The sequence below is a fragment of the Cyrtonyx montezumae genome, unplaced genomic scaffold, assembly GCF_038088225.1.
Source record: "Cyrtonyx montezumae isolate F1298 unplaced genomic scaffold, pur_monq_1.0 scaffold_6, whole genome shotgun sequence".
NCBI classification, from domain to species: Eukaryota; Metazoa; Chordata; class Aves; order Galliformes; family Odontophoridae; genus Cyrtonyx; species Cyrtonyx montezumae.
Window position 1 is genome coordinate 13,986,431 of NW_027072067.1, and position 12,877 is coordinate 13,999,307.

At 45.0% G+C, this 12,877-nt stretch overlaps 1 protein-coding gene across 2 annotated transcripts in view; it reads left to right on the forward strand.

Annotated features, from left to right (window-relative positions):
• Positions 1-11,716, forward strand: part of SLC25A26 (solute carrier family 25 member 26) — an 81,113-nt gene extending 69,397 nt beyond the window's left edge. For both annotated transcript variants that reach the window (XM_065749574.1, XM_065749575.1), the window contains 3 exons: positions 5,089-5,153; positions 6,559-6,632; positions 9,906-11,716. In XM_065749574.1, the coding sequence (XP_065605646.1) occupies positions 5,089-5,153; positions 6,559-6,632; positions 9,906-10,002 (236 nt within the window). In that variant the 3' untranslated portion in view covers positions 10,003-11,716. The remainder of the gene's footprint in view (positions 1-5,088; positions 5,154-6,558; positions 6,633-9,905) is intronic.
• The last annotated feature ends 1,161 nt before the right edge of the window (positions 11,717-12,877 follow it).

Genomic DNA, 12,877 nt, shown 5'->3' on the forward strand with positions numbered 1-12,877 from the left:
GTGGGTTGACCTTGCAGCTTCAGTTCCTCCAGCCTCATTTTCCTTCCTTGTTCTTTCTTTCTCTGTTCTTCCCTTTTCACCAACAGTCTGTCGTGTCCTTTGAAAATCTGCTTCAAAATTCATGAGATGAAACTGGCTTTGGCTCAGAACCTTACCTTTCGTTCCCTCCCTGTGTGGACACGTAACAGGCAGGATCTGCATTGGTCTGAACCAGGACTGCGTCCATTCTATTTCACTGAAAATATTTAGCCCTGAATGGAGGAGGTGGAAAAATAATTTCCTGCTTTCTGAAGTTTATATTCCACATCAAAAACGATTAACTACCTACTTACAGCTTCAAATGGGGGGGAAGAAAAACCAGACCAAACATTTTATCCCTTCTTTTCCCACCCAAAGCAAAAATTGAAATGCCACCAGTACCCTGTGAAGAAAATAGGATGTATTTATGCATCTGAAGGAGTTTAAATCATCACATTATAAACCTCCAATGGAGAAGATTATCCAAAATCCAGCTTTTAGACGCAGAGATGCTATCAAATGCCACCGTGGTAGTTGTGGGTTAGAGAAATCACACAGACGTGCTTTTCTCCTGTGTTCCTCGCTTGAATTCAATACTTTCTAAAAATACGTTAGAGGTCCTGAGGGGCAGAGTAATAAGCTGAAACAAACTGAATGAGAGGTCCTCTTTGGCTTCCCTTCATGGTGCACACACACATATGTATGTGTCTGAGTGTGTTGGTTAGTTCCTAGCTACATCGTAATTGATTATTTGGCAAAGACAAAACAAAGAGTAACAATATATTGAATTCCATCCCCAGTGTCTGTGAAAGAACAGTGGTTTCAGCCAAAGTGCAATGAGAAGCCTGACTCTTGTTGAGCACACATGTGTAAGATGTATGTATGTGATCATGGACTTTTTATAGAAACGTAATAGGCGTGAGCATAAATATCAGAGATTTGGAATCTTCTCTGTCTCATCTGTTAATAATTTAATCCCCAGAGGCCTTGTCCAGCTTTCTCTGGAGAGATGATGAGAGGAGAAACTCGGAGCAGTCAGGGAGCGAGAGAAGTGGGTATGTGAGCAGGCACTGGGGAGGAACTCAAGGGCAGATGTGTACTATAGGCTGTCCCAGAAGAGATGTGTGTGGGTTTCTGGTGCCTTCCACAGATTTGGGCTGGTGGCAAGAAAATTCTGCCCATGAGTATTAACCTTCTTTAGGAAAGCAAAGCATTACCCTGCAACAGTGATGCAGCTCCTGCTTGTCAGAGCACCTGAGTGTCTATTTAATGTGACTGAAAACTGCCTCTGTTAAAGACACTTCCTTTTTCTCACAGAGTTAAAAAAAGAAAAAAGAAAAAAAAAGGTGACTTAACATTAATAATTTGTGCTCTGTTTTGATAGTCACAGAGAATTATAGGTGCAAGCCTAGTGAATAATAAAAGCATTAATGAGACCTTTTTGTACATTAACAGGAGGGACTTCCCATCACTTCTGTTTTGATCTAATTGGCTCTGACAAGATTGGCATTGTGTCTGAAAGCTTCTTTAACTCTGTAGCTCTGAATAAATTTCTCACTAGTTTTCAAGATCTCCCTTCAGGGTTTACCTGGACCATGCTCGTAAACCCAGACCAGTTCAATCTCTGGAAGAGCAGTGCTTCTCCTCCTGGTACTTCTGCTGGGGTCACTTTGCTCTGTCACTGGCAGATGTTATTCCTGTAATGGTAAAGGGCCAGAATCAACTTCTTAAAAATTAACCTAATATCAATCAAATACATCTTCAGATAAGAACTGCTTCCTTACCTCTAGGACCTAGGGTTATTTCTTATTCTCAGATAAAGTAATTCATTCTGTTCTGATGCTTCTCAATTTCTATTTGCATATGACAGCTAAGAAAGATAGGAAATGCCAGCAGAAATCTAGAGGATTATCTTGAAGTCTTCAAGACTTTTTCCTCTTATTGCCAAGTAAAGGTAAATTGCTCTCTGCTTGGCCTCAGTACAGTGGATGTCTGTCTCTAGCAATTCCATCAAGACCTGGTCAGTGGGAAAGTGTGAGTAGCAGGGAGATTTTCTGTTTAGCACCCTGCACTAGGTAAATTTTAGGCTGTTCAGTTGACATGTGTGAATATACAGTGTCCATTGTAACTTCTCGGGAGACAGGTGATGAATTTTCCTGTAGTATGAACTTTTACTTTCCCAACAGAAGTGTTTGTTGCTCTGCTTGAAGCATTAACAAGCCAAGAGCCTTTTCCTGTGTGCAAATCCTTCTTTATGCCTACTTGCTGAGCACAAGCCACTGACAGATCCTACTAGGGGCAAGGGATAAGAGGAACCTTCTCTATGAGTCAGTTGGTAAGTTAGTCCACTTGTTTGGTCCCAGGCTGCTCTGGAGGTGCCTTTTCTCTTGGTTAGCTCTAGAGACAGAATGATCAGGACCATGAGGTTGGATGATGGGCCTTTCCTCTCCCCCTCACAAAATGTGACCGTATTTTTTCTGATGCTTGAGCAGACATTAGCCATGTGTGGCAACTCATGGAGTTTTAAGATATCCATGCAGTCCTGTTGTTGAGGTCGCTCTAAAATTACCCTGGGTGTTCAGGGTTAAGGCTGAAGCGTGTTCATTTTGGCAGACTTATTGCCCACAATAAAATGTTGTTCCCGACAAACGTTCATTTCAATCTTGTGTTTTTGTGAAGCATATGCAAACTTGCATTTAATTTAGCCGCTGTCCTGCTGCTTGTTGTGCTTGTGAAGCATTTTATTGTTGCTGTTGTCTTTCTAAATTGATTGGTAAATCTGTACCAAATACTTCCCAGTGATGGAAAAAGAAATGCTGAAAAGTTAATAACCAAGGAGTCTGAAAGATCCAGATGTTAGCTGGGGAAAAAATGAAAACCAAACAGTCTAGATTAAACTGTTTAGATAAGAGTGTTTTGGAATGTTGTATCAGAATGAATTGTGTTTGTCCTAAACACTGTCAACTAAGATAGAAGCTTCTGCCAATAAGAAACTGTTAGGAATGATCACTTAAAAAAATGAACAGGGTCTAATAAGGAAAGTAACGCTGTCTTACTATAGTGCTACCATCACCTCTACAGCTCAACACTGTATTGAGATCTTTGCTTGATTCAGGTCCACCAGCCATGTGATTCTCTGTTCAATTGTATCTTGGTTTGTGGGCAAAGGAAGAACTTCCACGTCCAGACTTGTAAATCCACCATTTTCCATGGAGATTATTTTTATTACTCTAAAAATACATCGCTGACATGAGTACTGAGTTTCTAACCCAATCATTCTCTCAAAACCTTTGGGTCATTTAGTCAAAAATTGGCTCACAATGAAAAGATTTTTGACCTTCAAGAAGGTCCAAGAACGGGCTGGAATTTACTTTAACTTGCTTATAGTTTCTGCTTTGGCTTCTTGAGTGCAGCCCATTTTTCTGCTTTTTAGTGAGAAATTGCTGCTAGAAAACTTCCGGCAGAGTGAAGCTGATGGACTGACCTTATGTGAGAAGAAGCTGCTGCTCTGTTCGTTAACTCAGCTTCCCTGCTATTCTTGTTTGAGATCCAAGGGATTGCACATTTGCCTTACTGCACACCGTGAATTGTCATGGGACGTTTGTTAATTAGCTGTGAGAAGTCATTACAGGGTGCCAGCTGGCCAGCCCCAGTCTGACAGAAAGCAGGGCTTTAACACGTTACAGCTGCAGTGGTTGTGAGAGCTGCAGGTAAAATCACCAGCCACTTGGGAACGTGACTTTTTTTTTCATTACTTGACAGATTTTAGAAGAAATGTTTTCTCCCTTTCCATCTCAAGAAAAGAAAGATCAATTTTTCTACATTCCAGAAAACTTGGAGCAAAAAATAGGTTATTTTTAGCTTATTCCCTGGGTACAGTGTAGGCTTCAGCCTTTGGAGTCACTTTGTTCCTCACTGTAGCAGATAGAGGGTTTGTCCAAGCTCCAGAGGAGCGAGGAAAAAAAGCAAAGGGAACTTGAGGGACAGATTTCAGAACAAATCTTTCTTTCTTTTATTTCCCCCTTTCTTTTCTTTCCTCACTTACTGCTGCAGTGTTTTAAAAGTTTCCTTCACTTTGGCTCTTCCTCAGCATGAATTATTTGCTTAGAATATTGTGAACAGAGGGAGGGAGAGAGAAATCAGAGTTTAATTTTAGGATGGTGAAATAAGGCAAAGGGAATAAAAGCCCGGGAGAAAAAGCAGCAAATCTGGTCCCTAGGTAGCACAAGAGGCCAGGCTGTAGCCACAGGGTTAAAATATGGAGAAATAGACACACATTTGTGGGTGAGACGTGCACATGGATAAGCTTAAGATTTCTGGCTTTTGGGATGAAAGCCACAGCTGAGCTGGCTGCTCTGACTGAAAGTAATGAGCTCCAAGGGTGAAGTTTGGGAGTGATTAGGGAGAATAAAAATGCCTGTGAGAAGATGGCACTGGTGGCAGCAGACTTCTGACAGTTTCCAAGATCTTTAGACAGCATCACGTTGTTGTTTTCCAAAACTGAGCTGATCTTCTTCATTGGAGATGAGTTCCATCCCACATTCTGGCTTGTCTTCTTTCCCTTGAAGCAGAATCCTAGGTCTAACAGTTGAAGTTCAGATCCAGTCTGTCCCTGTGTTTTAGAGGCAGAACATCTTCCCTCTTTACCTTTCTAAAACTGGAGTGTTTAGGCTTTAATTCTCAAGGTAGAGTACAATGTGATGAGCTTATTTTGCTTTCTCTGCAAATGAGTAAGAAGGCTTTTCCTTTCAGACTTGCCTGGAGTCTGATACTGTTAAAGCCTTCACATCTTCTTCATATGTATCCAAATCAAGAGGACACTAATCTCAGCAGGGATGCTTCAGCATGCAGTTAACAGCACAGAACTGTTATTCCTTAAGCCAACATACAGGAATAAAACACTCTGTATGCAAACCTTTGACAAGTGTACCTGGACTGTGACGTGAGGAAACATGCTGTAGGCATTAATAATGAAGCAGTGTTGACCACAACTGTGAGAATTATAGGTAGTGTGGCATTCGTATTTAACCAACAATGTCTCACTTGTGTTTGGTATTTTCATTTGCTCAGGTGGATTTGCAGCTGCAGTCACCACACCTCTCGATGTAGCAAAGACAAGAATTATGTTGGCAAAGGTAAGAGTGGGAAATACTGGCAGACATGCAGGTGATGGGGGAGTAGCGTCAGTCTTTCTCAGTGGTCGTTACAGAATGAAACTCAGAGCATTTTAACAGTGATTTCTGCTTTTGTGAACAGATACTGCATGCAGAATTAATGGAATTGTGTTCTGTTTCTTGAATTGCTCTTCTGGTCTTTTCCCAAAGTAGCTGTCTGAGAAGGTGCTTCAGTTCTGCTGGACTCCAGGCTTGCTGACACTCATGCAGTGATGCCCAAAATTGAACATCCCAACAGGGATTTATTCCTCTGTTGTTTTGATAATGGTTTCTCTGTGTGTGGTTTTTGAGGAGGGCTTGGCACTAGATTTTCGTCCAACGTTTTTAAACCACAGAGATCATGATGACTTAGTTCTGCCAACCAAGGCAGAATGACAATGGCTTGTAAGATTAGTACGTTCAGTGGGCAGTTAAAGTGCTAATAAGTCTTGTATTCGTTCTCACTGATCCAGAGCAGAGCTAAGCAAGCCACATAGCTTAAAGCCTTCAGTGGGACGAAGTTTCTAAAGCCTTTCCCTGCCCTGTGAAGAGCTGTTATACTGGCAAAGATCAGGCACCCTAGAGGTTCTGCGGATCATTGTTACCCTATGGCTCACGTCTTTCAGTAAAGGGATGTTTATTCTTGATGGCATGCACCTCCTCAGCTGAGTCATGCGCATCTGTGCTCACCATGTGTTGTCGTATCTCTCACTGCTGGGTGTTGTTCCTGATGCAGCTTCTTTGCCTTCGGACAGCACTAATGAAAAAGCTCTAGGAAATAGATTTCATTTGTCTGCTGCTGTCCTCAGCAACCAGGTCAGCATTGGCAAGGGAATGATGGTGCTTTGAGATGTTCTGAGACCATTAGTCATCTCGTGCTAACTAGATCACACGTGTAATTTAATTGCCTGTAGTCCTGGTGTTTGTCCTCTGCTTTTCACTCAAGGTAATTTTCCCATTCAAAACACTGCTCATGCTTTTTTAACACATGTTTTTGAATTAATCTTCAGGCTGCTACTGTTTGAGTCTGAAGCCAGGGAGTAGCAGAGTCACTTGTAGCTACTTTAAGAATGTATTTTTATTAATATTGTGTTCAGTCAGCTGCTGGATGTAGAGCAGAGTAGTGAAGAACTGATTGGAGCCCCTGTACTGCAATTAGCCAGCTCTGTGACCTTGGGGTGATTGTTCTGTTTTTTCTGTGTCTGCATTTTCCCTTCTGCCCTTTGCCTCATTCTCAGAGACAATGAGCTTTTGCTTGTGCCGGGGGTAAGGAGGTCGTTAGGACCTCTGTAATTGCTGTAAGGTAGCAGTAACAGAGCACTGGGTGCTTAATAAATAACTTAACATCTCTGGCAGCAGCTTTCAGTCTCCCTCTCTTTTGGTGCAGACCGGTTCCACCACTGCTGGCGGGAACGTTCTGGCTGCCCTTGGTGGCATCTGGAGGACACAAGGACTGTCGGGGTAAGGACGTGCTGAAGAAGGGCGTACCTGTGTGCTTGGGGAGGGGCAGGAGGGGCAGGGTGGCCTGCTTGCATTTGAATGGTGTAAAACAGGAAATTCTGTGTGTGAGGCCAGGGAGCAGCTCTCAGGTCCTGCATCAGAATGAAGGTCTCTCCTGTCTAGCATTTGGTCTTTAGCATTGGCTAGGAGCTGTGTCCAAGGAGGACATTGAAATGGTGTTACTGGGTGTATTTCCCTGTGAGCCATCTCTTTGGTTAGCTCCAGACTTCTGAGCCAAAAGTGGCTCTGTGTTAAGCAGCCTGTGATGGGCTTACCTCCGTGAATGTGCATGTGTGTGTTACGAGTCCATCTGGACTGTGGTCATGCACAGTGTTGTGGCATTGGGCATCTCAACCTGTGTGGATCTCATCACCTCGGGAGTCATCAGGGCAGGCCAGCACGGGAGCTAAGTGTCCATTGTGGGGCAGTCGTTTCCTTCTCCTGGTAATTTCCTGCTGGCATTCACAACACTTGCAAGGTGTCCTCTATTCCTTTATATTTGCTGATCTCATTGAGAAGCACAATGGAAACACTCATGGCAAAACTGCAGGTTTCCTGAAACAGACATTATCTTAGACAATCTGAGCAGCTCCAGAGCAGTTCTCCAGCTGCTTTCCTGCCGTCACCAGGGTGCACAAATGTTGTCCTGGGCTTTCTTCTAACTGCTACAGGAAGTCTGGGGTGATGTTGTTTCAATCTCTTTACTGCCTCACTTTACAATGAGAATTGGTCTTCTGACCTCAAAGCGATGCTGTGAAAAAAAAAGTCCTTTGGTGGCATTTGTAGAACGTTTGGAGAGTTTTTGAAGAAAGTGTCACAGGCGTATAAATGATGATTGGATTTTGCAGACACCTGCTTCATTTCTGTTAGCCTGCCCTCTTCGAGTGCAAGTCACACTGCTTATTGGTCTCTCAAAGTCAATATACAGAATATTGGTTTCAACCGCAGCCAGTGGAGGCTCCTCCAGCCCACGAGGTCTGGCCTGTGCTTCCTTTGCTGGGGTCTGTGTCCCACCTGCCCATGAGCTGAGAGAGAAACGAAGGGTATTTTTTGGAAGCTTTAGTCAGGGCTTTTCACTGTAATTTCTGTAGGCTTTTAATCCCCTTGATGTGGCCGATGCTTTCAGGGTGCTGTTGCACCATATGTACTCTGCTGCTTGAAGCAGCGTGTGCGTTATGGCTTTGCAGGAGATAGTTTTCTCTGAGCATCTGATCCATGCTCACACGGGTAGTAAAAGTTCAGTCCTCTTTCTACACACGTGGGAAATAATTGGAAGCAAATTGCAGGAAGTTCTGGACACTCAGTCCAGGAAGCAGTCCAGCTGCGTGCCCCCACCAGGCAGCAGGGATGGTCAGCTCAGGTTCACTCTTGGAGCTGTCCATCTGAGGATGTGTTTCAGGTCTTCTGCTGATGGAAGCTGAGCATTGGAGGGCATAATGAGACAGGGCTTTGGCTGGGGGAAGCTTCCCCTTCCCCCTGCCAAGAGCAGAAAACAAAAATGGATGTTCATTTTCTTTTCAGGGCGTTTCAGCAGTGCCCTTTTCTAAACAACCCAAAATTAAACTCTGCCTAAAGATAGTGCCCGTGGACTAGGACCAAAGGGAACGCAGTTCAATTGAAATCAAAACAATAAGTGATCTGGAGAAAAAGTAAAATGTAAAGTAGGCCAAGCTGCGTCAGCTGCAAGGAAAGGGAAGCAAGTCTTGGGAAAAATAAACGCAGAGACTGCCATGCCTGCTGCCAATTATAAATCTATTTATCAAAAACAATAAAAATGTCGGGCTTTTTTGGCCAGTTGTAACATGAAGTGATTTACGACTTCTCTAATAAATCTTGTATTTGAAGAGGAGGAATTCTGGGGGCAGAAAGATGCATTGCTTATTGCCACCTTATTAAAACCAGAGCGCGGGGCTCAACTTCCTGTTTTGCACCTAGTAAATCCCTCTGCTCCACGCCAAGAAATTTAACATCCCTTTCTGTCCAGAGAGACAGCCCTGCAGAGGAGATGGAATAGAGATGAGGCAAATGGATGTGTGTGCCTCTTCGGTCCCACCAGCGGAGGAATGAGCCGCTCAACGAGTGCAAATTTATCTTTTTTGAGTGCTTTTCGTGATGGGGCACGTGTGGCCCAGCAGGGCCCAGCTTGGATGGGCCCGCAGCACAGCTCAGCTCTCCTTTCCCCAGGGGAAGTGTGGGTCTGGGGGGGGCAGACCTTGTGGTGGCAGGTGAGAAAATGAAGTGGAGGATAGCATGTCTAGGGTTCTTGGAAGTGGTGGTTAGTAGTGCGTGCTGCCAGGGATACAGCTCCTGGCTAACTTGGTTATCTGCTTCTGTTCGGGTGCTTGCTGAGTGCTGAATGTGCTGTTCTGTAAATGAATGCCTGCCATTGCTCCTGTAATAAGGGCTATCTAATTCGTCAGGAGAAAGATGGTGTGTGTCCCGAGAGCAGTGCTGCACTGCAGGATTTACCCTATCAGTGCTCTGTCCATACGTGCCTTGTACAAATTACTCTGTTTTAAAGCTGTCATTATGGTAATAGACCAATTGCTGTCTAGTAAAGCCATAAAATGTTTCCATCTGCCTGTGTGCTTCAGGCTCCTTAGCAAAGCTCATTACAGTGAAAACCAGTGTTACTGCAGCCAGAGGTTTCCCAGACTCAGCGTGAGCAGTGGCACGGGGAAAGAGCAGGGCTGCTTGGTTTCCCTGGGGTTTGCATACAGCCCTACCATGGACAGACCCCCAGGAATGGTGCAGAGCTGAGGGCAGCAGTGTCCCTGTGCAGCCCAGCCCGAGCTGCACGAGGCCTCCCAACACTGAGCAGAGGAAGGTGGATAGATTTGGGCCCATTGAATCCTTGCTCACAGCAAAGGAAGCCTGTAATCCTCTGGAAGGAGACACTGGCCTGTCCTGAAGTTATTAAACCAATGAGGAGCTTAGATGTGTGGAGTAATTGGCTTTGCATGAGTTTCCTGTTAACTTCCAAGAACTGCTGGGTTCGGGCACCCAAAAGTCGTCCTGGCTGAACACGTGGCTGTCCCTGCTGCCTCCCTCCTGGCCCTGTGCACTGCTGTGTCTGTCGGGGAGCTCCTGGCCGTGGCGTACCTCTGCAGGGCTGGATGGGGGGGCAGGGAATGGGACGCTTCCCATCTGAGGTGGTTTTCTTTCCCAAAGCCTCTGCAGCCAACCACGCAGCATCCGCTCACGCTCTGAAGCCACCTCTCCTTTTGCCTCCAGCCTGTTTGCAGGTGTTGTCCCACGGATGGCAGCCATCAGCCTGGGGGGGTTCATCTTCTTGGGGACCTATGAGAAGACACGCCAGCTGCTGCTGTGACCGGGCCTGAAAAGCTGCTGACCCCGAGGAGGAGTCCGCCCGTGAGTGCAGCCTTCCTCCTCCTGCAGCCCCTTGGCTGTGCCCACAGCAGCTGTCAAGCAGCCTGAACGCCACGTTCACTGTTAACGAAAAGTAAATCCTCAAATAATCCAATTTCCCAAACATGAAATTTTTCCTGCATGGAAAATGAGTGAAGTCATTGTGAGAGTCCTGCCAAAAAAAAGTGATGTTTGGGGGGCAAATAGCTAATTACGGTGGCTGTGAAAGGCGTTACTAGAACTCCTGCAGGGGAAATGTTTTGCAAACCTCCAGCTCGTGGGCTGAGCGGGGAAGCTGAAATAAAGCAAGTGTTCATAATTCAGTGGCACCTGCCTCGTAACGCAGGGAGGGTTCTGCTGTTTGTGGTAGAGTTACAGCCCGCTGCCCTCCAACAGCACGGACAGTATTCCAGGTTGGGAGGGCTCTTTGTGAGAGACAATCATCCGTTTGTTTCTGATTTTTGAGCCGTATTTGTGAAAGTTTATATTCCTGTTTGTACCTACAGGTGCACAGCAAGCATTCCTGCGTGGTAACCAGTGCAGCGTTGTTAATTAGACTCACATTTCTCCAGTAAAAGCACGGGGTTGTATTATTTTACAGCTGTGCCTCAGCAAAGACCTGTGGTTTGGCCTTTTCTTGGTCTTCCTCCCTCAGTGGAGGAGCAGGGATTGGGAATGGCGGAGCCCAGAAGGGAGTGCATGAGTTGGGGTGGTTCCAAAGAGCTCCTGGGGGCTGCTGGCAGGCAGAGCAGCACTGCGTTGATGTGGTGCTAAGAAGCTGCAGTGGCCCAAATGGCACTGGGACGTGCCTGGTGAAAAGGCACGACTGGAATTATGAACTTAAAATCAACACCAGAATCGAGGGGGAAAAGAATAATTGGCTAAGTTTACTGGGCTACGTGATGCTTGGAAGTTTCTAGACACAGAGGGTGCTTGTGAGGGGAGGTCTGGGCCGGGTGCACGCTCCCAGCTGCATCAGCACGATGGAGGCTTTCGGGGGGGGACTTTGGGCCGTGCTGTGGTGGCTGCTGGTCAGCTCTGGGACATGGCAGCAGCCACTGCAGGCCCCGAGGCCTGGGATGCTCTTCCTGCCCATCTGCTCAATGTTTTTGAGGTAACTGAAGTCAAGTCTGCGTGTCTCCCTGTGTTCTACGTGTAACGTTTCAGTTGTTCTCCTTACAGAGGGATGTTTTATTGTGCTGTCATGCTATGACATAGCTATCAGAGTTTTCTGAGTGCCAAACTTGGAAAATCATTAGCAGGCGAGTAAATTGTGCAGAACAGAGACTGTAATTCCTAAAAATAATCCTCAATTAAAATTGGGAATTTCAACCAAGTCCCATCTTGGCTGGATGCTCCTCCCAGTTTCCATGGCACAGTGCAGCATTTCTAAGGTTGTCTCCTTTATGAAGTTTTACACATAGCAGACTTGGTTTTAGGGGCATTGGAGGGTGGGAGATTTATTACCCAGTCTTAAAAGCTACGTCGTATTTTCTATTACAGCTCTTTACGCAGACGAGAGGGTTGGAACTGCAGTTGGATATTGGGGTATTTGAGCTGAAAGTAGCCATGCTTCAGTCCCCAGATCCAAACACTGTTTTCCTGTTGTTAAATATTTACGTAATCAGTTCTTGTCATTGCCACCTAGAAAAAGTAGCCAGATCTGTAGCAAACTTAATGGTGTATGGGGCAGGGGGAAAGCAGGGGCAGTTCTGTGACATGAGTGCTGCTCCTCTATGCTTGTTTTGCAGTGTCTGAGCAAACGAACAGCAGACCTGTGTTTGCTCATGCTCTTTTGGAATAGGAAAACTTGAATCTAAAGGCACTGGCTTCTTAGAGGATCTTTCTTTTCCATTTTAAAATGCTTCAACTCGTACACACGTTAAGGGGATTATCAGATGCTCCCAGAAAAGCTGCGCTGCACTCCAGGTCAGTGTTTCGGTAATACTTCTTAATATACAGAAATTGAATGGAGCTTTTAGTTAAAGTGGGAATATCTCCAACGCTGCCTCCGTGATTTCCATACAGGGGTTTGGGTTTGAGAAAGCCAGGGGTGTTCACAACTGCAGCTGTATCTGGAGGAATTGGAATTGGGTTTTGAATGAGTTCTTCATTGTCTCTTTAAGTACAGCCCCAAATTCCACCCCATCCACAAGTCAGACTGCCAGCAACTCGCACTGCTCGGCAGTGCCTGATGGTATGGTTGTGGCTCTGACTTCACGGTGGATGTTCTGGCAGTTCTGTATTTCCATCAGAGAAAGACAGAAAAAGAGTACAGCAATGGGTCAGAATTTTATTTAACTGAAACTCCCAAAAGCTCACTCGACAAAAAAGCTGTAATATTATAAATGAACCTTTATTAAAGACACTTCAATGCATTTGTTAGACACTTTAATATCTTACATGTTTTTCAATGTACAACATTGTACCAAATTTTCTAATAAATAAATAACTTTGTACACAAAAGTAATACTTCCTCTTTCACATTGCCTCTTAGAAGCAGCAAATTCACATATTTAGTGGAAGTTGTAACGTTAGGCAGTTATCTTTATTCAGAAACATCTTTGTCAAATGTTAATGTGGCAAATATGCTTTGTATCTGCACTGGTGATGACATTTCTGCCACCAGAATGGGTCAGTTGAGTCAGTTGGTTCTGAAGTGCACCTTTCCCACGAGCAAAGGGAAACATATGCTCGGTGTATGGTTTTCTACCATGCATTTCCTTTGCTTGGAACAGACTTGGCACTCACCAGCCACCTGTCTCAAAGTGCAAACGTGTCAATAGTCAGAAAGCGATACAGACAGGTACGTGGCTGAGTTATGCTCTGCTTCATTA